This window comes from Podarcis muralis, chromosome 3 (genome assembly GCF_964188315.1).
Source record: "Podarcis muralis chromosome 3, rPodMur119.hap1.1, whole genome shotgun sequence".
NCBI classification, from domain to species: domain Eukaryota; kingdom Metazoa; phylum Chordata; class Lepidosauria; order Squamata; family Lacertidae; genus Podarcis; species Podarcis muralis.
Genome location: NC_135657.1, coordinates 84,647,062 through 84,673,044, shown reverse-complemented (window position 1 = coordinate 84,673,044; position 25,983 = coordinate 84,647,062). Strand labels below are relative to the sequence as shown.

At 40.3% G+C, this 25,983-nt stretch overlaps 2 protein-coding genes across 6 annotated transcripts in view; one reads left to right on the top strand and one right to left on the bottom strand.

Annotated features, from left to right (window-relative positions):
• The window catches only part of COL19A1 (collagen type XIX alpha 1 chain), a 192,001-nt gene extending 173,032 nt beyond the window's left edge, over nt 1-18,969 (top strand). For 3 of the 4 annotated variants that reach the window (XM_077926263.1, XM_077926265.1, XM_077926264.1), the window contains exons 42-48: nt 15-50; nt 187-231; nt 2,165-2,335; nt 2,756-2,822; nt 4,752-4,880; nt 11,575-11,652; nt 11,861-18,969. In XM_077926263.1, coding sequence (XP_077782389.1) covers nt 15-50; nt 187-231; nt 2,165-2,335; nt 2,756-2,822; nt 4,752-4,880; nt 11,575-11,652; nt 11,861-11,997 — 663 coding nt within the window. In that variant the 3' untranslated portion in view covers nt 11,998-18,969. Of the gene's footprint in view, nt 1-14; nt 51-186; nt 232-2,164; nt 2,336-2,755; nt 2,823-4,751; nt 4,881-5,613; nt 7,125-11,574; nt 11,653-11,860 lie in introns of those variants that run through there. The other variant, XM_077926266.1, reaches the window with a different exon arrangement.
• Nucleotides 18,970-19,702: 733 nt separating this feature from the next.
• COL9A1 (collagen type IX alpha 1 chain) overlaps nt 19,703-25,983 on the bottom strand; it is an 89,436-nt gene continuing 83,155 nt past the window's right edge. For both annotated transcript variants that reach the window (XM_028722686.2, XM_028722687.2), the window contains exons 36-38: nt 25,715-25,903; nt 22,433-22,510; nt 19,703-20,853 (exon numbers count right to left, since the gene is read on the bottom strand). In XM_028722686.2, the coding sequence (XP_028578519.2) occupies nt 20,672-20,853; nt 22,433-22,510; nt 25,715-25,903 (449 nt within the window). In that variant the 3' untranslated portion in view covers nt 19,703-20,671. The remainder of the gene's footprint in view (nt 20,854-22,432; nt 22,511-25,714; nt 25,904-25,983) is intronic.

The following is a 25,983-nucleotide window of genomic DNA, read 5'->3' as shown; positions in this document are numbered from 1 at the left end:
ATTATTTTTCCTAGGGCATAAATGGAAAGGATGGATTACCTGGCCCTCAGGTAGGAAAGCCATGGTTTGTTCAATCTGGGTTCTATGCAAATTGTAATTCTTCTGCTTTGGGCCACAGTGGAATATCAGTATCTAAACTCTCATAGCTAGAGGCTTGCATTCTTAAGACTGTCTTCCCTTTTCCAGGGTTTATTGGGTAAGCCTGGTGACAGAGGTCCCAAAGGAGAACGAGTAAGTTATATTTTTACATAGAGGTTTGGTTACTTGAATTTCATCAATTTTGTCAAGAACAGGGTGGTGCAGCATTTCAAATATTAGCAGCCTCTACTCTCAAATCGTTAGCAGTAACTAGAATTATACTGTGGGTTCTTTGAATGTTAATCATTTGTAAATATTTTGGACTGTTGATTAATTTGAATGGTTAGATTGCAAAGGTTTTAGCTTTGCTCCCACTCAGTATTCTATCTTAACTATTTAAACTCTAAATATGAATACCTTGTAGATTCAATTAGTCCAAAATTGTATCACAAGTCATAGGAGTCCTTGAACCTGAAGTCTCAATTGTAGTTAGTAGCAAAGATTAAGCCAGTGGAAATCAAACTGATTTAGAGGTCAAATTGATTGGCATAAAGGTTTTCAACCTTTGCCTGTGATACTTAATTTTCTCTCTGCCCTTTTCTCACCACGTCCATAGTTAGTTGCAATATACTGTATGTACCATAATTTAAATGAGTCAAACAGAGAGCCAGTGTGGTGTAGTGGTTAAGAGCGGTGGACTCGTAATCTGGTGAACTGGGTTTGATTCCCCGCTCCTCCACATGCAGCTGCTGGGTGACCTTGGGCTAGTCACACTTCTCTGAAGTCTCTCAGCCTCACTCACCTCACAGAGTGTTTGTTGTGGGGGAGGAAGAGAAAAGGAGATTGTTAGCCGCTTTGAGACTCCTTAAAGGGAGTGAAAGGCGGGATATCAAGTCCAAACTCCTCTTCTTCTTCTTCTTCTTCTTCTTCTTCTTCTTCTTCTATGAAATCATAATTCAGTACCACTTTTCAGGGGGCAAGTTGTCTTGCTCATTTCCCCCACCCCACTTTATGTTCTTCTAATGTATATTTGCTGTACAGTTTGTGCTTTCGATGCACAGTTGAAGACTATGGAGAGGAAAGAAACATTTGTGCCCTTCATAGGAATCCTTCATTACGGCTGCAATTCTGCACTCAGTGGGACTTACCGTACTTCAGAATAGGCATGCATATGATTGCACAGTAAATGTCCAAAAGTATGTAACCCGAGGTACCACTGTAGTTTGTTCCATGTATATTCTTTACATCAGAGTTGGGAGACCTATAGCTCTCGAGATGATATGGGCTCCAACTACCAACCAGTCAGCATGGCCAGTGGTCAGGGATGAGATCAGCTGCAGCCTACCAATATCTGGTGGGTCACAGGTTTCCCCATCCCTGTATTTTCATGGTCTCCCTTCATCCCAGTTCCTCATTAAAAAAATTCATTTGCTCTTCTGTTTCCTTTTCACTGTTATTTTCCTTTTTCATTTTGGGTGGGTGATCAGACATACAGCATTGGCCGCAACCCATTGTTCCCTGGACAGTTTTTATGGAACGAAAAAGGCCACCCATAAGTAACTCTCTAACATTTCGAGATTTATGTCCTGTACTGGATGCCACAGTAAGATTCTTGAAACATGTGTATACTTATATGCACCTCACTTGAAGTCTTTTTCATGCTATTATCATATTTTGCTCACTATTAGATTTCCCATTAGCTTATTGGGCATCACTGCAGGGAGGTTTTTGATTAGGCGTGGCACTGCGGAAGCCATTCCTTTTTTTCCTGCCTTCCTCAAAAGACCGTTCTGGTTTTGAAAACCAACACTTGCCTATTATCATCTCTGAATTATCTACTTTAACTTCCTACATGCATTCGTTTTTATTTTTACAGAGCTCAGATGTTACAGCAAGAGTGGAAATAGTATTGGCATTTGCTTTTTCATGTAAAGTATCGCAGCCTGCTATAAGGATCTTTGAGGGTTTTCTTTGCATATCATGTTGCAGTTGAATGTGATAGTTTTCAGCGCTCTTAACTCAGCAGTCAAGACAAGAAAGGGTCACATAGACAAAGGTGACAAAGCGTTGTCTCTCTTTTGCACAGGGGGATCAAGGCATACCAGGAGACAGGGGCCTGCAGGGTGAAAGAGGAAAGCCAGGCCTTCCAGGAGAGAAAGGGTCTGTAGGGCCCATGGGACCCTCAGGGAACAAAGGGAATCCCGGATCGCCAGGGCATAAGGGCCCTCCAGGTTCACCAGGTGTCCCAGGCTTACCGGTAAGGTAATTGGCTCTGGAAGAGAAACACATGTTTCTAAGCCCAAGTAAATTCAGCTAATTTTATAGTTGTTGCAATCTTCTCCGTTAAACTGTAATCTTTACAAATGTTTGTATAGGCGACAACCATTTTAGGCGCATCCAATTGACACACAATCACTGATGCGCAGGTCCTTTTGGACCCGGAATAGGGCAGAAGGGGGGTGGAAGGAAGCAGGGCTCTCTTATGCGTGCTCCACTGTTGCTTGTAGGGGCCAGGAATGGGACCCCCATGCAAAATGGGGCGAGGAACAGAACCTCCCACTCCCTGTACTGTTCCAAAGCTCTTAATGGACACTGAAAAACAAAATTTGAAATTCTCTTTGCCTTATTTTGATGAGGACAACACCTATCCTTACTTTTCTTTCCATGTCTTTGCCAGGCTGACTCAGTTTCATTTGAAGAAATGAAAAAATATATCAGACAAGAGGTCCTTAGAGTTTTTGAAGGTGAGGAAATGACGTATCAGAAAGCATGATGTGAAGAAAATGACTACAGTAGTAATATTTGCTTTCATCTGTGATTTATGTACCCATTGTACATAGCATTCAAGGGGGGGGGAGAATTCAGCTGCACTTATACAAGTAGTTTAAGTGCACAGATTCTGATTAATTCGCCCACTGTGTACACTAATGGCCTTTAGATTGCTACAAAATAATTGTTATTATTTCCATCTAAATGAGTAAATGTTTCAATTAGCAGTTCAATGAGGAAATGCCGTGCCTTTGGTAGTGGTGCATCTGCTTTGCATGCAGAAACTCCCTAGTTTAATCCATGGCCTCTCTAAGTGGGGCTGCGGGAAAATCCCTGCCTGAATGGAACCCCAGAGAGCTGTTGCTGGTCAGTGTGGACTAACTGAGCTAGATGAACCATTGGCCTGACTCTGTAGAAGGCAGCTCCCTATGAATGTCAGACAACAAAGGGCATGAAAGAGCATCATAAGGCAGTTAGTAGACCAGACCCCTATGATTGTATTTTACCTCCAGGGGCAAACAGCAGCAGTGAAGAAGACAATACAGAAGGGCAGATTACAATCTCCCTTCCCCAAACACCACTGTACCCAATTGAATTTCCGTCCCAACTCTGTGGCTGTTGTTAATGTCTTTAAACGTCCCGTGATCCTAATCATGGATCTTCTTCTTCATGGCTAATTTGACCCTGCAAAGGCAGATAGCACAGCCCCATATAGTTTATCCAGGGGTAGTCAACATGGTGCCCTCCAAAACTCAACCAACAGTGCCAGTGGTCAGGTATGGCCCAACATAGAGGGCACCATGTTGGCTAATTCTAATCTAGTGCTTTAAATGTTAGCACCAGAATCTTAAACAGAGTGCAGAAACCAGTGCTTTTTTCTGGGGGTACCCAAGGGTATGCAGTACAGGCACCTCCCCCCCAGAAGAAAAGCACTGGTGGAAACAACGTAATAACCTGTGCAACTTGTTCTCCATGTCATCATCCCCCATTAAGAATTTGGATCATTTGAATTTTGTAAACCACCTTCCAAGTTATCCCAATATAGAGCACACATGACTGTAGTAGCCTAGACTGGCTATTACGATGAGCATTGTCCTATGAAGGACTGTTGCCTCCTCTAAGAAATGGCAACGCTACAGCAGCAGCCTTAGCCCTAAGCTGGAAAAATACATCCTTGGCCAAGTGCTGCCATTTGAGCACCCTGGAATAATGACTGAATCCAGAAGCAGTCCCAAACTGCAAGTCCAATCTTTTGTGGGCAGCACTGTCCTATCCAGAAACTAGAATATGTTGTGCACTTATTCCTGAAACGGGTGGTGCCAAAAAAAAAAAGACTACTTCTCTTGTCTGTCTGTTTACTCACATTGAGTTCATTCACTGACCTCTTTAGGATCAGATGGATAAGGAACATAAATGGCCTGGTGTGCATATCTGTATCCCTGTGCTGAGTCAGGGTTGGGGAAGGAGAGGGTTCAGTCAGCGTCAGGACACAAGGACAGGAGATGGTGGAAGTTCTGTGATGGGATCTCTCGCCCCCTTTTTTTAAAAAAATGACAAACACATCTGCATAGGTGTCAAACTTGGATCAATCCTTTGGTATTGGGGGAAGTATGGAGCTTAAACTCTATTCCCTAACCATTTTCCTGGTTGAAATTACCTCCTGAAGCTGCTGTTTACCCCATTGCATATATTGTACATAACTGTATGAACAGCACCAGCAGTTTGGTTGTTCAGAAAACTGGAATACCATATTGCTTTTGAAGTTGATGAATGAGTAATAATTTGAAGCTCAGCTACTTTTAAAATATTTGGTAGAATGGAATGGCGATCCCTTGTTTTAAGTGTGCTCATGCATCTAATGTAATTCATGCTTTTTGTTTGGTTTTTTATATATATAACTGAAGAGAGGATGGCTCAGTTTGTATCTCAGCTCAAATTGCCCGCTGCCATGCTTGCTTCCCAAACTCATGGGAAACCAGGTCTTCCAGGAAAAGATGGGCTACCTGGGCCACCCGGAGAACCTGGACCTCCAGGTAGGGCTTCCAAAACAAATGCCTTTCTATGTATTTTATTTAAAAAAATATATCTTCAGAGTTGGGTGGACCTATATACATTTAGCTTCCTAATGATTAACTTTTAAATCCATACTACTGTTTTCCAGACTAGACCAATATATTAACACGTAGTAGGTGTGTGTTTTTGTATATTAAAAACTTCTAATCAATGCATAATAATCGTAATAACTTTTAACATTAGGATACTGATTCACACCTTTCCTAAACTTGCAGTACTGAGACCAAACCTAGTAATGAGAGCATCATCTCACAAATCAGTTATTTGAGCTATAGAGTCTGTAGTCCTGTGGCTCCAATCTGTAAAATTTGAAAAATTAATGTATAAGGGGGAAATCTAAAACTTGAACGTTACAATGCATCTTTCTTATTGCAAATCTAATTGTATTCACATTTTCATAATTAGATTTGCAACATATCTAGCATACATTCCTTGTCAGATTGTAAAAGACAGTGTGCATTGATTAACTGGGTGGGGGAAATCTGTGATTTATTTGTATTTGTTCAGCCTCATCCAGATGCCAGTGAATCAGACCTCCTCAGTATGTATCCTTGACACACACCCAATATTGCCAATTTAGATTTACAGGAAGAATAATTAGAACACATGCTGTAAAAATAAAAACGGGGGCGGGATAGTAAATAATGAACCATATATGAATATAGGTAGTTCTTAATTATTATCTTTTGTTAGTTTGGTCTGCTCTGGAGTCAGAGCAAGTCAGACTGGAGTGAAGAACATGAAAGCAAAGCTGAAGAAATGTGGAAACGCAAACCCTGTGAGAAGAATAAAGGCTATAGAGGCTGATAAGAGCAAATCCTTGACTGAAGGTTGAAAAGTGTGATGGGCTCAGAATGAGAAGAAGCAGGAGGAAAGGATCGAGGAGAGCCTTACAGGGGGACTTCCAGAGATTTTGTTTTTAACCACAAGTGGTTTGCTCATCATCTAAATATGCAAATTGTTGTAAATGGTCGACTTGAATGTCTCTGCTAAGATTGTTTTCATGAGGGTCACGCACAGTGGGTTGTTTTAAGATGTAACCGAGAAACAAACCAAGCTATAATGTGAAACTCCTTCACGTCGGTGTGTTTGCCAAAGTGAAGACTTGGGGAACTACATTTCATGGGGAAAATGTGTGGGGCAGTGAGGTGGTGGTGGGGAGAGATAAAGCTGCTTTTACCGCTTTAGTTGTAAGGAGATTATATGGTTGCTGCTTGTATATGACATACCCTCTTGTATGACATATGACACGCCAAGAGCAATGTGATTTTTAAAACATCAGAAGGAACCATGCATTTTGAATCGCAAATCATTATATATTATTAGAAGAAGATGCACCTGTGTAATAAATATTTTACCATTTCATAATTCATTCAGAAATCTTTCCCTTGAACACCCAAGGCTAACCCATTCTTAATAAATCTCCCATAAAGGCAACTTAAAGATTAACAATTTTATTGTGGAAGAAGCTTTGTGTATCTGCCGGTGTGGTCTCTGGCCCATTAAAAAAAATGTATACCACAACAAGCAAATAGTATTTAAGGTACTACAAGTCTCTCTGTTGTGTTGTGTTTCCTGCACTCTTCCTCGAATCAGATCAATGCAATACATAAACTGGAGGTCTGATCTACACTGAGGGGGAAAGAGAGAGATTAATAAAAGCACAACAGCAAATATATGTGCATAGAAAGAGCTGCTGTGATTGTCTCCCCTGCTGCCCTGCTTTGCTCCAGCCTTCCACAGCCAGTAATAAAACATGACATATAAAGTATTAAACAGACAAAATGCTTCTATAGATTTCTGTTTCCTGCCAACCTAAGAGAGGCAGGGTTAGGCTTCAAAGGATAACATACACAGCATATATTCATACTTTGCCCAGAAATCAGAGTGTTAAATGTGCTTAACTTTGTCTGAATTATCCCCTTATTTTTTTATCTGTAATACTACGTGTGCATGCTGAATATTCTAGATCTAAAAGAGAGAGCTGCTTTAAATCTCATGGTAGTTACTATTCACATGCAGACTTGGGTTTCTACTGTTGGAACACACTTCAGGTTACACTGGGTGGGGAGAAACACCTGCACCCAGAACCAGGGGCGTGCTCATTTGTAGTACAGGCAGCACAGTGCTAGCCCCCAGCCTTCAATTCCCGGCATCTTCAAGTAGGGCTGGGATTTTCCTCTGTCCGAAACCCTAATAATAATAATAATTCATTTGTACTCCGCCCATCTGGCTGGGCTTCCCCAGCCACTCTGGGCGGCTTCCAAAATATATATATATTAAAATACTCTAATGCATCAAACATTAAAAGCTTCCCTAAACAGGGCAGCCTTCAGATGTCTTCTAAAAGTCTGGTAGTTGTTGTTCTCTTTGACATCTGGTGGGAGATGTCAGGGCGCCACTACCAAGAAGGCCCTCTGCCTGGTTCCCTGTAACTTGACCCTAGAGAGGATCTCCCAGTTGGTGTAGAGTACTCAGTATAAGGCAGCTTTCCTTGTTCTTTTTATGTACATGGACACACCCTAAAAACAACACCAACAGGCTTAATCTGAGCCTGTGCTCACTAGGGTTCCCTCCCCCCCCCCCACTCATATGGAGCAATAACAAAATAACTTTCATGTGCAGAATTCCATCATTTCATAACCACTGTCAGTTCCCATAGATCTGAGAACAGGGCTTTCGTGGCAAAAGGAATTATCTGCCATATGTGGAAGATTTGGCCTCAGTGCCTCTTTCCTTATAATTTATTATTATTATTATTATTATTATTATTAAATTAAATTTGCATACCACCCTTTATCTGAAGGTCACAAGATAAAAATGCAAAATGCGTAATAAAAAGTAAAAGCAGAAAAACCAAACCAATAACCCTGCTCCCGTGAACACATTTAAAAGGCTGTAGAATGTTTAATCAGCCACAGGCCTGGTTATAGAGAAACAATTTAGACAATGAACAAAATTAAAACTATTTAAAATGGTGTGATGCGCTGTTACTATTTTGCCTTTATAATAAAGCAATAAACATAGAAACAGAGTTATTGTGGTTGCGGGGTATGCAAGAGAATGTTTTGTGGGGTTTTGCTTCTGGCAAAGTTCAAGTCGTAGTGATTGCTAAGGGTCAGTGGGTCAAAACTAGAGAAAAAATACTAAAGGAAAATGTCTAAAGCAGTATTAGTTCCACCAAAATATGCCTTTAGCTCCCCCCCCCCCCCAGCTTTGTTGTCTACCAGATACAATATTCAGGCTCCTTTCTCTTTCACTCTTCCCAAAGCCAAAACATACCAGCCATCAAGCAACTACTAAACTATATGACTGCTTTGAGGGAAGTTATTTTGCACATACAGAGATAAAGCAGGAAACTTTATATGCCCATTTGCTATTTACTGGGATAAAAGTTAGTATAAAGAAAATTATTTTGTTCATTGAGCAAATATCTATGTATGTCAGGTAACACTGGATCATTAGGGAAACTGTCTAAAAATGTCCCCCCCCCCTCCAGTATATGGCTTTTGGATTAATGAGAAGGTTCTGCGCTAGCTTCACACAGAACATAAATATAAAAATATATTTCAAAAGATTTGCATGCTCATAGATTATCCCCCCCCCAAAAAAAAAGAGTTGTTAAGGTGCCTTGGAGCATGAAAGAGTCCTGAGCTTTCTCTCTGGAAGGTTATAATCGGGGGGTGGGTGGGGGGTATTGAGCCAGAAAACGCCAGAACTCAGTTCTGGCACCTCATGGGTGAGGGCCATTGCCATTCTGAGAGAACGAGGGAAGCATTCTCGTACTGCAGCATTATAACTAGTTGGTGTAGGTGCTAAATCTACATCTTTGTTATATAGCCAAATGAAAAAAATGGATAGGGCCCATGTGTCTTTAATAAAAAACTAAACTTGTTGAAATTCCCTCTTGTATGGAACTATTGAAAGTGCAGGAGCCCAGTCTTCTGACCAGCCTGTTAAGAACCTTGTTTCATAGCTGTAAATCATTTTGCTCTAAAGCGAACTTAAAATCTCACTCAGGTAGACTGTGAAGTTAAACTCCAGAAGTTTAATCATTAGTAAAATATACCTCATGTAAAATCGACTGTACTGCTAGAGATCTGTTTTTGGATTGTTCTTTAATGGTGGTGTTATTACATATCTAAATGTTTTTTCTCACTGTTTTGATTCTGTAAAATAAAGAAGTTTAGAAAGTTGTTCATGAAATGTTTTATTAAATGCGCAGTTGTTTTTGTTACTCAGCGGTGTACAAAAGCATTGGTTTATATGTAACTGAGCTTTGTTTTACACCATTCATAACCTTAAAATGTGAGCAGACAGTTGTGTTATTAGCTTTCTTTAATTACTTGAATGTACACAGAACTTCTCAGCCTGTGTTGATTCTTTGTGATGCATTTTCATTCTGTACATGTAATTTTGAAGGCGATTTATTATTAATATTGTTTTATTTCTTTATGGATGGTGCATTCTACAGATTAATGTGCAGCAGGATTGCCCTCTTTGTTTTAATGTATAGCTCAACAGAGCTTTTTTATCATATAAAAATGCTACTTATTGTAAGACTAAAGAAAACCGAGGGGGTGTAACAATTGGGAAATGCAATAGATGCCCCGATTATGGTGTGAAAGAGTAGGAATTAAAACAAAGTTTACCACATTTCTGGCAAATATATTTATATAAAAAATAATCATGGTAACGGAAGGTCAACAGTATTTTGTACAGCTCTACCCCAAAGGACACAGATTTCACAACTAACATATGAAGATAATGGGTGGAGTTCAACTAACTTTTACTTGGAATAAAATTAGTAGATCTAACTTAGTCATGTTCCTTGATTTAAATGTGTCTGCTCTAAGTAGGCCTAACCTTGAATTCCACCCATTGTTTTTATTGCATTTTTAATTTAAAAAGGTTTTGTTTTCAGTTCCAGTGCCTGCTTATTTGTCTGTTAATATTGGTCCATTCTGTGGTGCCATGCATGCTACCCTCGCATGTCACGTGTTCTCCCAAATACGTGCTTTAGTCATCTTTTGAGTTGTTTTGAGGGACATTGGAGCATTGTTGGTAGGTGAACAAAAATACCATGTTTTTGTGCTTTAAAATCAAAGGCGACTGCAGCAATTATATCATAATCAACTTGTTGAACAAGAAGTATTTATGTGTTTTGTGATATGTTTCTACCATTAGATCTCGGATATATTTAAAGTAGACCTAATTTATCCTTCTGTTTCCTGAGTTTAGCCCCTTAGGTGGCATATAGAACAACTCCAAGGCTAGTCTATAAGCTTTCTGGGGCCCATTACTGTTGAGGTAACATTAGTTAAACTCATATTGATCCACACTCATGTTCTTCTAATGGCCTCTATCCAGAAACTCTAAAAAGTAGATGTCCTACCTGGCACTGGAAACTCTGGTTGGTAGACATGTGCCTCAAATGTTCTCTCTTGTCAGGAACATGGGTTTCCTCCTTGCTGATAGCTATAACATTCAGAAATAGCCAATGTTGTGCCCTCCAGATAATGTAGTATTCGCCAGCTGGTATGGTCACACTTGAAGAATGATGGCAGCTGTAGTCCAACCACATTTGGAGGGTTCCACATTTGGCTAGTCCTATTTATTCTACATCATTGTAACTGTGTCTGCTGGCTGCCATTTGCTTGCTCGGCTGCTTCTTCCCTGGGGAAAAGCCAAAAGAAGTCTAAATAATAGTTAGCCTTTTCAGACCCAGGACCCAACTTCAGCCCAAACATGCATGCAACGGATCATCAAGAGTGGCGAGCTCTTTCTCTCTTGTTAAAAGGCTGGAGTTTTGGGGATGCCATTTCATTCTGTTAGTAGTACCACTTTCCACATGGGTCTTCTACATCACATAGAAGGTCTCTATGCTAGCGCCAAGCATAACATTTAAAACGAAGATCCACTTGGTAAGCAAGGCTGCATGTTGCACATCTTCATGTGAAAAAGCTATGCGTTTTTCAGCAACCTCCCCAGAATGGCTGTAACTATAATACTTACCAGTTTCTAGTGAAGCATGGCCTGGCCCAGCACGCAAAGCAGGGATTTGAACATAGGAGTCCTGTGTTCAAAGCAAGCATGAATCCCTCCCATTCCTCCTATAGTAGCTCCCTTTTCCACAAAACTCTTTCCCCTTTTTATTTCAAAGTAAGTTAAAAGTTTGATGGTGCCTAATTTTCAGGTTTACGATTCCTACTGTAATACTATGTGAAATCCATTATGTTTCTTGTACGCCACACTTGCTATGGATGTATGTAATTCTCTGTCAACTCCCGGTCAAAACTTATTATCGGGTTTGTTTAAAAGTGTTATGAGAGAAAAATAAGTCATTTTGATGCCTGCTGTCATCCTCAGTGAAGGGTTTCTAATCCACTCTTGGAGGACCAAATCAAGGCAGGGTGGTAATTCTAGAAGATTGTGAAAGGGGGACTTAGCAAGCAGCCCCTGGATCTCATGATCCATTCAGTTTCATTAGGAATTTGTGGAAGGAATGTTTTAAAAAGAGCTATCTAAATTGTCATCATTAGTGTAGGAGGGAGTTATAATTTTTATCATTCTAATATTGGGAAAGAGGTTAGGAAAAGTATATATTCTGTGATTTCAGGGCACTCTTATTCCTTTTTTGTTTATCTCCTATAGGCTACAGAGGACAGAAAGGTGAAAGAGGTGAGCCTGGAATTGGCCTGCCAGGTGATCCTGGTCCACCTGGCCCTTCAGGTAAAAACATAAGTTCATATTTATCATAACCAGAACAGCGGATTAGTAAAAGAACTGTGAGAGGGGGGTGATACTTCTAAGATTGGTTGCATATAAGCTGCCCTTTAGTGCATGAAAGAAATGCCTTTGATCTTACTTTTTAAAGCGTCTCGACCCACTAAATGCAGCTGGTTTTACAATATTGTTGCTGTTGTTGTTATTTGCTTAGTCATTGGTATGCCGGGACCACCTGGAGCTCCAGGAGGACCAGGTCCACATGGCCCACCTGGGCCATCAGGAAGATGCAACCCAGCAGATTGCTATTACCACGTCTCTCAAACTCAACCACGAACAACTGGCAAATGAAAATCTTCTCCGGAAGTACTTTGATTCCTGGTTTACCCCTTCCTTGCTTCCCTCCTGCCCTCCTACCTAATTTAAGCTTTAGAATACTTGGTACCTTTTTTTGGTCTATATACATGATATTGTGTGTAGGCATTTTACAGAGCATCTCAATGGAACAATGTTTATTTTCCAGTTAAGCCAATGCCGAGATGTTGTTTTCTTGAGTTCATTCCATGTGTTTATAATTTTAGTCTATTTTTCTATAGCAAAATGCAATTTTCTTGCATTCTGATGGCCTGTTGACCTCTTAATGGTTTTTTAACCTTAATACTTGCAAAACAAAATGTACTGTCATATATCTTATTTAGCTTTTGCTGGCTACCGTATCTTGATGGCTTGGAGTTCATACATAACAGCAAAAGCTCTGCTTGCAAAACTGCATCCAGAGTGTTGAAGCTTTCGTGAATCCTTGAGCAACTCTTTGAGAAATCAGCTGATATTTTTTCATGCTCCTTCTGCCCTTGTGCAGTATTGTAGACTTACAATAGAAATTTATTAAATTTCTGGAAGCACTTTTCACATAGGAAACTTTTTTTAAAAGAAAAGGAGCTGTTGAGCCTCTCTCCCATTAATTGTGACACAGGGGGTGAGAGTGTGGTTAATGCAAGACAGAGCCTGGAAGTCGCACATTGGTCTCAGTGGAGCTTATTTCCTGGCAAATGTACTTGCTGGCTTCATATGTGAAACAGCCCTTAATTATTGAAGGCTAACTTAGTTATTGAGTAGATTGTTGATAATGGCTCCTTCGTATTGTTCACTTGGCTTTGCTCTAGTCCTTTGCACTTCTCTTGCAAGGCAAGTCTCCCTGACCAATTATAGCCTCTGTGCTACAGGTGCTTCCCAACCTTCAGAAGCATTTTGAGGGGCACAAGAGTTGCATTGGAGTAGTAGAGATAATCCAGAATCAGGGGTCCTGCCTTTGTGCAAATGGAAGTGCTTCCATTAGGGCAAAGCCTTAATAAGATACCACCTTATAGAATTGTGTTCTTATGCTTAAGCTAGTCATGTTTATATGTCAGGGGGCTTCTGCCTTATTTTAATATACCAAGGCCTTTATCTCAGGTAAAGTTCTGACAATAATACATTGAGAAGTTTGTGTATATATGTTCAGATAGAAGAGGATGGTGTAGCTTGAACTAGTACCCATGTATTTCATGAATGATGTCTGCCTTTGCATTGATTAGTTTTGGACTCTAGTAATGGTCCAATGTTAGCATTTTTGCTAGAGTGAGTTTCAAAGTTCAACAACATTCATGCAGGCTAGGCTAGCCTGTAGTATTAAACAACCTTGCTGTTTGAAATATTCAGTGGCTGGGGCAGATTGACATTTTGTTTTACTTGAGGATAAAATGACCATACACAGTGCAGGGAAAGAGAACTGTTGAGCAGATATACAGCATCAGTAAATTAAAGTTCTGCCATGTAGGATGAATAAAAGGGAGATGCTTCTTAAAATAGATATTGCTCTAGGAGACAGTGGTCCTCAGCTGTTCTTGGGAGAGATGTAGCTACATCAAAACTCTAACAAGAAATGGAAGGGTAGTCAAAGACAGCAGAAGTGATAGGTCCTTGCTGATGGGACTTGGGAATCATTTGAAGACCACTTCCCATGTGCAAGTTAATCCTATAACTGAAATAAGAAAATAAGGACTTAATTCATGCTGTTCTTAAATTCAGGACAATTGCAGGCCATTCTTATCAACAGAAGCCCTTCCCTTAAGGATTTTAGACTCTTAAGGGTTGTATCCAATAAAATCCTACTCAAAGCAGACCCACTGAAACTTAATGCACCTAAATTGGTCATGTTCTTTGATTTAAATGGGTTTACTCTGAGTAGAACTAGCATGGCTACAACCCTAGAACAGGGGTAGACAATTTGATCCCCTCCATATACTGTGGACCATGACTCCCACCATGCTGGCTGGGTTTTACAGGAATTTTCCACAACATCTGCATGTTGGCTATTCCTGATCCACAGTGTCACAGTGTGAGCTCTCTGAGAACACGGGAGTCTGAATGTGAGAAAATCCACAGAGGTAGCCATGTTAGTGTGATGTCAAAAAACAAGAGTGGCAGTTTAAAGACAATATATCGTGGTGACATAGCCTTCGTCAGATGCATGAAATGATTACCTACTGTAGGTTGGTACGTGTGTGTGTGTGTGTGTGTGTGTGTGTGTGTGTATATATATATATATTAGTACAGAAAGAAGTGAAACTAGCCCAAGCAAATGCAGGAGATATCTATAGGTGTATCATAGTACTATGGCCACTTTCACATTGCCGTTAATTGTGTGTGTGTGTGTGTGTGTGTCTGAACATATATAGTGCAGTCTCACCTGTGAGGGGCCACATTCTGCAATCTCAGCATCTTTATGCACAATCTGAGCTTTCTCCATGTTCTTCCTCCTAAGCAATACGGCTCACCATAGCTTATAATGGCATGAGCTACATTTTTTTACAAAAAAAATATATAGCCTCATTGTTCACTCTCCATAGTCAAGACAATGCACATTATTATTTGATTGCTGTCATGATCCACAACACACATGTTGGGGCATGATCCATTCCCGTGTGTGTGTAGCTGCACCAAATGGAATCCTCTAAAGCAGGGCTCAGCGACAAGTTTGCTGTTGAGGACTGCATTCCCCTGGGGGTAACCTATCAAGGAAGCACATGCCAGCTGTGGCCAGGACTGGGGCCCTGTATAGGCAGTGCCAAGCCTAATGGTGGCCAGGTACTAGAAGCAAAATTAGGTGGGCTCACTTTTCTCTATTGGCCACCCTCCTTTCTTTCCATGCCCCATGCCAAAACCTCCCCCCTTCCATTTTACAAGAAATTATACTGAAGATTCGGTGAAATTAGGCACCATGTGCAGCTCTAAGGCCTGCTCTTTGGTTGTGAAGACTTTCTCCTCTCCCTCTGCCCCTCCCCATTGCCAATGTCCTGTCATTGGCTGGATACAAGCACTGGACAATGGGTCCACCCAGTACCTGCCATGGAAGGCCACCCATATGGGCCACTCTCTTGTGTACATCCAGTCAGCTTGCTGCCTTCCAGGGCTGTAAATGCAATCTACTCTTCTCACGTGACCCTGAAGAAAAATGGTGTGCGATAGAAGGATGGATTGGCTCCCAAGTTTTTACATATATATTTTCTGCCCCCCCCCCTTTTTTTAAAATAATAAGAGAGATTAAGACAGCCGAAGTGTGGAATATATGCTCAAAATTGTTAAATTCCCTGGAAATAAAATTTGGTCTAAACTGAGCTTCAGCAAGCCCCTGCTTTAAAAGAATGCAGTCACATCAACACTATTTTGATGGGGGAACTGGGTTTATTCTGTTTGTTTTCAGTATGGTTGCATGTACTGCAGGACAGATATATTGTTTGGCCAGGGGCATTTTTCCTATTCGGGTTGTCACTCCTGTCTTATATGAACTTCTCCAGCGATTCCAAATTTTGCTGAAAAAGTCTCAGTATTTTAAATTTAGAATTTTTTTTTTTAGACTTTGCTTTAAAAAATAATGAAAATATCGAGTTGTATTTAATTAGATGTAGAAAGGTTCCGATTTGGAAAGATAATCAGAGCAGCTCAGTTGATATATTGTTTGGTGCTGTGTGTATATTTTGGGTTTTAGCTAGTTGAACTAAAATTTTGATAAGGTACCTGGCAGTATTATTTAGAGGTTACTTTACTTGAATTTGTCAGGAACATTTATATATTTTGAGAAAAAATATTTTAAATTCACATTGTTTATAGTTTGTTTGTATCTAAGTACTTGGAAAAAGCTTTCCAACATGTTCATGATTTTAATAGTTAATTTGGATCATTCAGATCACTTTGAATCATTTTTCTTGTCTTTAATGCTTTCCTTTTTTGAAAAGCATTAACAAAACTTTTTTTGTATATGAAATAGTGTATTTTGTTCTTCTAGTGTCTTCACTCAGTTTTTAAGATGTGGAGCATATTCTGTATTTATAGCTAAATGCAACAAATCAGGAATAACTCTGTAGCTATTCTATTTAAATCGAGGCGCATGGTGTCTTGAAATGAGCACTCCGTGGTCTTTTCCTGTTTTATCTTGTGTGTGCCTGAAACCAAACATTTGCAACTTGTTTGTCATTTTAAGTTAAACTCTTATTTCCGTATTCCTGTTCTAATGATATTTTCTCTAATAATTTTATATATGAATATCAGCAAACTTAAACAGCAAATACCACATACAAACACACACACACAAACGAATCAAATAACACAGTAAGAAAATTCTCTTGCTCCTGGAACTATTGAATACAATGAGTAACCAAAATAGAATGGAACACTGTCAGCCGAATCCCACGAATGGAATCCATGTTCAGCAACAAGTTTATGCTTGCAAGTCCTTCCCTATTGGTTATGAAAGTGGTTTTTAAAACTGAGAAACACTTTGCACAGTACTCCCACGCCATGCAAACACTAGCGAATAAAAATCAGCCTGGTCATCCATTCTGATGGCGCTGAACATCACAGCATTGTCAGACATTGTACTGTAGAGCGGGAGACCGCATTCGGTGTCCCCATTTCTTCCCCCACCTCTAACATCTAATCATCTGTTTACTATTTACACAAGAATATCTCTGGAGAAGGAATACTATGTGCAGACCTGAAGGCTACTGCATGTATTATTTCAGTGGTGTGTGTTCCCATCATGGTGCCTTGCACAAGCCTATTATCTATCTGTAAGAGAAGATCCTTTGCTCATGCAAAACTTCTTTCTGGCTACCAGTCATACAGTGTGCAACATTTCAGACTTTGATCTAGTTCACTGTCCAATGAAGGAGAAGCAAGCAAGCAAGCAACAATTGAGTCAACCCAATTGTGCCTTATTGGATCAGGTGCATAGTTGCAATCTAGTGATTTAAAATGGATTACCTGGGGATGAGGGTTCTAGGCGTTCCATAATATTTTGCCTTTCTTCTGAGCCCATTGATGAACGTGGCCAAAACGTTTTGCGCAAAGCCGATAATGATTTGCCTCCCACCTGTATCTCTTCCTGCTTTACCTTAAACTGTTGGTCATGACCCAGGTTTGGTGGCATAGCTTAGTGCATAGCCTTGCACAATTTTTCTGAACAGTTACACGGTCTTGTCTCTAGAAAAAGCTCTCAAAACGGTAGGAATGTTAGAGAAGCTACAATAAAGTATTTTGGTTTAGTGGTATAAGTAATATGTAGAATACAATGAGATGTGTTTTTATTCTTCGCATCAGATTATTTTAAAAGTTCCATTGACGCAAAATTCATTAGGATTGCTTCAGAATTCTCTTTAACAAATGCTGTGTTTAGAAGTATTTGGGTTTGTAAAGCTACTGTAGGTTAGTTAATGTTAAGATTTTGCAGAGTTCTTCAGGGTCTGTGCTATACCTCTAAAGTCCACTTGGTGGCATGAAGCACATTTTTGTTTGTGCATTTCACTTAAATAAGGATTGAATTCTACAAATGTATATAAGGCAGGAAATGGTGAAACGTTTATTTCTATATAGTGCACTAAGTTTCCATTTTTGTGTCCTTAAGTTTAATAGATTTCTTTTTCTTTATTGGTCTTAAAAATAGTATTTTGTTTTATTTGATAAATACAGGGAACAATTCAGGCAAAGTTTCCCACTTTGAAGTCCTGCTGTTTTTCAGCACTGGAATTCATGGGGCTTGACTGTGCTAACTTTGGCTGGATAATTCTCAGTTGCATTGCTTCTTCTTCCACCAATGACTGTGACATAATCACAATTTATGATTCAACTTGTTTATAATGTAGCTTGTAGGTAATGAAACCACAGGTAGCCCATCTCAGGCCCGCAACTTGGCGCAAGCTGGAGGGGATCCTTGCAGGGATCATGCTGAACTGCTCTTCTTCCCTCCCACATTGTGTCACACATCATTAGGGAAGAAGTAAGTCTCTCTTTCCTTTTTGCAGAAATAAACATGCTTTGTAAATTATGTGGAAGGTGTAGCCTATTTATCTTTGATATTAACATTTTAATATCAGTATTTTTGTATAAAAAGTGTATTTGGTTTCAGGGATTAATAACGTTTTATTCCCTTCTCCCTTTGTCCTAAATCTTTCTTTTATTTAAGGTATGCAAATGTTTTCTAGATAGTCAAAGCTAGTTTTCAACACATCTGATCGCCATTAACAGAACTTCAAGTCATTATGATAATGGTGCAGATTTCCAGATTAGTTGAAAAGCCTTCAAGTGTAATCTTGAATCGCAAGGGAAGATGTTATATATAAATAGACCAAATCCATGTACACAATTTAGGAGAACGAACATGAACGCCACATTCTAACAGAGTTAAGTATACTCAAAAAAATATTTTAGTGGGTGTAAGCACACTTCTGTCGTAGAATGTAAGCTCTGTTCGTTGTCAGATTTATCTAATGAAAAGCAAATGCATTTAAATGGTTTTCTGAATTTTTCTTTGTCAATATTTCAGTTGTGGAAGTTTATGTTTTATTGTTGCCTTTCATTTCTGAATAACTAAGCACTAGTCTTCAAAACCTGTCTATAAGATTCTGTTGGCATCTTGCCCACAAATGGAAAGTACAGCTGTTTGCACATGCTAAGCAGATTATTTTATCTACTTGGTCCCTTTAGTCTTAAATGAATTTTGAATTGAAGTGAGCCTGATACTATCAGGTATGTTTCTTGTGTATCTATAATTGTAAACAGGTAGTTACGTTTTTATTTAAAGCCACATTATAAACGTGTGGATTTCCTCCTCCCGGAATTTTAACCAAATTCTGTTTTATGCATTTTTGATGGACTTTGCATTTTCCTCCCTGTACATTTGTTTTATGTTACTGGATTTGTAAAAACAGTTTTATTTCTCTTGTCAGATAATTTCATTGTTTATTTCTGCGCTACTGCTATGGTTAAAATAAAACTTAATTGATCTAAGCATGATGTTAGGGTTGCTTTTCTTCCTATTTTCATCTTGAACCTGACATGCCATCAAAATGGAAATAAAGTATATTGGTCTGAATAGCACTTGGAAGTAACAATGCATAGGAATACAGTCTAAGCATTCTCTCCCATGGACTATTGCTGCCAAATTTAATTTATGCTTCTTTACATGTAAGTAGCAACTTGATGATGAAAGGAAGCAACAGTCTTTCATGTGAACAGCTTTCAAATCCTTGCCTGTCTTGAAGCAACACTTCATCTTTTTCCTTTTTTCAAAGTGCTCTTTTGTGCAAATCTGGTAGATCGAAAATTGAAATTTTAACTTGAAAAGCTGCACACATGCAGTAATAAACAAGTACTGTGCCTGCATGCACAGCTACAATGGTCCTCAGGCTTCTGGCACTACTTGTGGGTAGGAAAGTACTAACTGAAGGGAGGTGACAACACCACACAGTGTGAATACATCCCACCAAACACTGCCCACTAGTGTGGATGGAAAACATAGTGAAAACATAAATGTGCACATGGAAATAGTGACCCACATGCACATTAATGTCCAGGGTGGATATAGCCACCATTTCCTAAGACAGGCTGCTAGGAGAAATGGATTAAAATTGGGATTGGAAGAACAGTATGTTTCTGGCAGCAGCTGCATTAAACCTGGTTCCCTGAAAGAAGTTCTCCTTTTCTGAAAAATTCTAAGTGCAAAATAGAGAAGGGGAAGTAATGAAGATTAAAATAAGGGCACTTTTATTTTTGTCTTTCAAGATGACAGATCAAAGAATATATATAAATTGTAAAACAAATTTACACAGTAGACTGATTGATACAATGCATTTTGTTTCCTTGAGAAATGAAACATATAATGGGACTTTTCTAAGAAAGCTTACCTCCTTTGTTTTATTTGTGTTTACCATTCATACAAAAAAAATGCAAAGGGGTTAAAAAACATTATTTATTTCAACTTTTATACAACCAGAGATGTGACTTCAGATCATTTAAAATAAATAAATTTGGCTATGAATAAGATTTAGATTCCTTTACCAGTGACTTTTTAGCCTCTTTGTTTAATTTCAGACACGTGGTGGAGTTGGCAACAGTGTTTGTTCCTTTGAACAGAATTCAATACATGTTTGAACACAAAATTAAAATTTCTGTATGTAGCAGTTTCTTCACATGATATATTACGGGTAACGTGGCATTCACACCCTTCTCAGTGTGCAAAAGCATTTCACATGTTTTCGCATGGCGGCCATGTCTGTGTATTTGAAATTACAGGAAGCTACATGGGAAAAGGTGAATGCAAACAACCACAATTTTACAGTTGCTTTGGATAAAGTCAACTGAATTACATCATTCTCTCTGATGCTGTAATACAGTACAATACAAAGAGGAGAAAGAAATAATAATAATAGTATTTGGGGAAGGTGTCTTAAAAAAGACACAGTGGCCTTTCACCATGATAAAAAAAGAAAAGCCATCAGGTATCACTTAAAAAAAATAGTTGCCATGTACCTGTTTGTACAGGTTGAAGAGGGGACAACCAGTGCATGCAAAGTCTTGTCAAGCCTTGGATAGAGGAATTCTCTTACGTTTTTACTGTATGCATCTCTTCTGCTGTTTTCTCTCTGTTGTCAAATATACGTGCAGATAGTACATTGTTGCCAAACACTCACGTCGCACACTTTTGCACTTTTCACGGCCCTTTCACATTGTCCGCTCGTAGTCCTGCTTGCACAGTGCAGGCTGATGGCTCACAGTAACCAGGAGGGCCAGGGGGCCCCGGAGGCCCTGGAATGCCCGGTAGGCCACCTGCTCCAGGTGGGCCCCTGTCGCCATCTTGCCCATCGGTTCCATAGCTGGGTTTGCCTGGTTCTCCTGCGGAGGGAGATGCAGCACACGGATCAGGAGAGTTCAGCATGCACGTCTATATTCACCAGCCTGAACCCAGTGTCTCATGGAATACTGCCTTTCAATACAGTACAAAACAGAAACAACTCCATCCAAAGGAGAAGACCCTAATCTGGCATTCAAGTTTCCCCTTCTTTGGTTCACAAAAGGACAAAACAATAGAATTATTCCTTAAAAGCAAACGAAACAACTATTAGAAACGTTAAAAAAATAAAATAAACCAGTAATGTACTGAAAACACATTGGCATTAGATATCTGGGGTAAGTTTGTCTGAACAAACATAAGGAACTGCTTTATGCTGACAGTGACTTTTTTCTTGGGAAGAGATTTTCCCTAGTTCTAGTAATGCTGGGGATTTGAATGGGGAACTTATGTGTTCAAGGCATGTGCTATATCAAGGGGGGGATCTACTTCAACCATGTTCAATCCGATGGGCAAAGATTGCGTTTGCAAAAATCACAGGGTCTTGCCCTTCCTTGGCAGAGCATGAAGGCCGAATTTCCCTCGAGCTGCCTGCTTTTGAGACTGCATGGTATTATTGGAAAGAAATCTTGTTCATGGAAAACTTAATATTGTGGAAGAGGGATGAGATTGTTAAGAAATCAAGGCAACTTGAAAAGTTTTGCGCATCACGAGCAGAGATACTTTGAATATATTTATAGAAGTGTATGCAATTCATATAAATACAGAGTCCTTAAAAGCTGCAATTTTAATATAGCAAATTATTTGTGCCATAGTTGCCTCTAGTTACCACTAGAGGGCACTTGTGTTGCATTTATAAGCAAGGATTTCTCATTCTGCAGTGCTTCATATTGGTACAGTAATACAGCAAGCTAAATTTTAAAGAGTCCTGCAACCAAAATCAGATCGAAAGGATTTGCAAATCCTTAAGCATGCCATGTATTCTGGAAGCCAACTTGCTATTTTTAACTTAATCATTGTGTTCTCGATCCCGACCTTGTACTATTTTACCAGACCCTGCAATGTTGGCAGTATTAGGTATAGAACTTGATTCTAAAATTTTATTCCGTGGCTTTCTGAGTTGCAGGCTGGCTTTTATTAATGAGTCAATTGAGAGCTTCCCATACAGTTTTGAAGATGTAACAAACAGTGGCACAGAAGACCGTTTGAGAAGAGCTACCAGCCATAATTTGGATGCTGCTAGCTTCAAGGGGATGCACTGCCTGCCTTGATCATGGAGATCACAGCATTACCAAAAAAGAAGGGTGAAAGGAATTGAGACATGGGGTTGGGGGGGCAGTTGTATGCATATCCTAGTAATTAAGCATTCACTCCCTTGCAGACAGACACCCACATTTCCAGGGTTGTTAAATATAACATTTCATGCACAGCTGCACAAACATTTCTTGAATTTCCTAGAGCACAGGTGGGGGGGGGGAAATCTGTAGCCTGCTGGGTGCCACTGGGCTCCAACTCCCCTCATACTTGACCGCTGGCTGGGGCTGACAGGAGATGGAGTCCAACAGTATGGGGGGGGGCTGTTGGTTCCCCACCCCTATCCTAGAAGCAAAATTTGGTATTTACCTGGGAGTCCTGTTGTGCCTGGTAAGCCTTTGGGTCCTCGACCTGGGAATCCTCTCTCCCCCTTTTCACCTGTTTCACCTAAAACGTATTAATGGAACATTATGTGCAATCTGCATGAAGAAACGTTCTGCACACACAGAGACACTTAAAAACAGTGGACAGGACAAATGATCCGCAGCTCAAGCAATAACAGAGATTTAGAGAAGAGCAGATTCGGTTAAACTAAATACGTAGCTTCCCACTACTAAATCCCCCCCCCCCCCCACAGTTAGAACTGACTGCTATCTCCACAATCACACATTACAGATCCAATTTCTAAGCAGGGACTTTGCCCTTCTATAGCTGGTTTTTTGTTCCCACTAATCTTGCCCCCACCCCACTCCCTTCTTCCCTTTCTGCATCACATCACTACACGAGAGTGGATCACATGCCTGGATGTAAAATTTGGGTTGTTAAGCATTTAAAAAAACAAACAGCTTTGAATATTATCAGGAATAGTTACACTGTAAACAGTAGGCTTCTTCTGAAATGACTAACTTGAAAGATCACCTGCACTATGCAATGCTGGCAAGCAGAGACCAGTTTGCCACCCTACGGAGTTTGCTGTCTGGCGTGTTCACCTTGGTGGCAAATAAAGTGGAGGCCTCTTTGCTGTGCAGCTTCTCTGAGGTCATCACAATTTATTTCTACCTCAGGTTTTCCCCTTTTCATGGCCCGATTCTGGGGAACTGCCCAGAGTTTGACATTTTGTAATAGCTATTGGCAGTAATGTTGATGGGACACCATTGTATCATATTTTGTTATAGGCATCGCAACTTGCTGCATCCTAATGTGTGCTGGCTCTGGAAACCAGATTGCTGGGAAGCTTTGCCTTCTCCCCCCTTTTATGCAGCATAATTAGCAGCTTTTAGCATTCCGTTCTTATTCATTCTGCAGAGTGTTCCACCACATTTAGACGTATGTAGGTTCTTCCAGGTGCTGATTACTGTGTCCCAAAGTAATTATTAGGTTGCCAGAGATCAAGTTATTTTCATCTAAACCTTGTTAATTTCACTTCCTTTGTCCTCTCAGCCACCTCTGCTCTTGGAATGCAAAGACCAAGGCACACGGTTACTGTGTTCAAACAGATCTTTGTTCCTGTTGAGCCAGCAGCCTGAATTGTTATTTCCAGGTCCAGTTATCCCCAGTCTGGCATTCCAGTGCTCTAATCACTTTAGAAAAGTTCACAGTGGCAGGCCAAATTGAACTCGGTGCTGGTTCTAGACTGTTGGCTACCCTATCCGCACTCAATAAACTATGGCTCATCATTCTACAAAGGCACTGCTGCACACCTAAACCTGGTTCTGTAGCAGTTTATTTGTCATGTCCTTTCTGCAAAGGTGAGTTGCTCTGTTCAAAACCCCTAGCCTACCTCACAAAACTACAGTAGCCAGGTTTGCCTATGGAGCAGTTTACTATCTATAACTGGATAAAAGCACGCAAAAAGCAGTTGAGAGTGGGGGGATGCTTTCAAGACAAAGGAAAATAAAGTATCTCACATCTACAAAATAAGTTAAATATTAAAGGTTGCTGTTAGAAACCCCAAATAAAATAAAACACGGCCTTAAACTGCTTTACGACCAGTGATGTGATTTCTTTCATTTTTGGCATTTTGTCACCCATTTTTTGACAGAGGGTTGGGGAGAGGCAGGTGCAAGTCATTCCTTGCTTTGTGGCTCAGTCCAAGGAGAACAAAGATGAGACATTAAATTAGCAGATCTCATTTAACTACAGTATTGAAAAGTGTGGTGCTCTTGCATAGTGGTCCCTCTGCAATTTGTGATTCTGAGCAAAGTTCAATATAGGGGGCTAAGCCAAAGGGCTTCTCAAAACACATTTTTTAAAAGAGAATCTCCCAACACCTTTTGCTCTATTCAGAGGTTTGCAAATGTGCCCTTTAGTGACAAAAGCCCTAGGGCTAATGGCATCACTAGAGTAGGTGATGTTCCCAGACACCGTTAGATCCATAGTAACAATATGCTTAAGTGTCAAGTTAGCAGTGGGCCAGAGAATGCATGCAAACCTTGCTAAAATGCCACACTGGTGTAATCCCAACCCTGTCTAGCCTGATGTCATATTGAGGCTTAGCAAGAAGTTTCAGATGAGAAACTTTACATTCAAAGGATGAATGTGCTCTGTGTTTTTAATGGGAAACGAGCACAAACAGCTGTGCCTGGGAAGAGAAGCGAAATAAAATTCTGCATAAAGGGACTGGAGAGCGTTCTGAATGCAACAATGAAAGGTGAGGGGGAGATCTGTTTCTATCGCCAAGGCTGCAAAGCCTGTGCACACTTAATGGAATAAATGCCAATGAACTCAGCATTGCTCTCTTCCAGGTGAATGTGCAGAGGATTATGGTGCATATAGCCTATGTGATCTCAGTTCTTTCTTTGCCACTGTGGGAATAAAAGTAGTAAATATATATCTACCTAGTCGGGTTATTCATCTCAGAAACAGGAAGCTAAAACGATCATGGCTGCAGCTAGTTACACAACTGTACGGCCCATTTATTTTAATGGGAATTGATGTAAGCGAGCATCGTGTGTCGCAAGACCTGAGGCAACGATTGCCCTGATCTGGTTCCAGCAGAAATCTGCCACAACTTCCACCTGCCTCACACAATATCCAACTTCGCCTCTCTTGCATGATGCTCCAGCAGGCCCAGGTACCCTTCTGCAGCAGGACTCTGGCATAGATAGAGGCAATACCTTCTGCCTATTTCAGTTACTCATGGGACTCTCAACTGGTTCATAAGAGATAGTAAGTAGTACAAGGGCATCTGGTAGAATTGGACTGACCAAGAAAAAGAAGAGCAGAGAATGAAATCTCAAGAAGGAGAGTGTGCAGACAAAAGTCACAGGGGAAACACAGAAATTAAGAACACAGTGTGTTAGGGGTGCTTGCTGTGTTACATACTGAGGTCAATAATGGGAAAAAGAAGAAATTTGCTTGTACTCTTTCCTGGAACAAAAATGAGAAAGGAAGAACAATTTCTGGCATCAAAGCCAAGAACATGAACAAAGCTGAATCGATATGTATCAGTTGTATGTGACGGATCCATTATGGTAGACAAACTTCCATTAAACTGCATGCAGTAATGATCACGCCACAGCAAATAGCTTTGGTGTGTTTTATATGCAATCCTAGCACTGAGCAGCCCTCTCTTATACATGTTTCCTTGTGGCTGAGTCCTGTTGACTTCAAGGAGCGATGCTCCCAGGTAAGCATGCATTGGTCTCTTACCTTTGGGGCCTTTCAGCCCAATGTCTCCAGGAGGACCCTTAAGGCCAGGCAGTCCCCGAAGCCCAAGCTGCCCTGGGAAGCCATTGTCTCCAGGTGGTCCAGGGGAACCCGGTGGCCCAGGGCGGCCTGGGAGGCCTGGAGCGCCAAACTCCGGCCTCCGAAGACTGGCAGCCAGTTGAGCCAGTTGCTCTGTTAAGTGGGGGAGAAGTGAAGATAAATTACAAACTAAATTTAATCTAATCATTTGTAGTATTCAACTGCAAAGATAT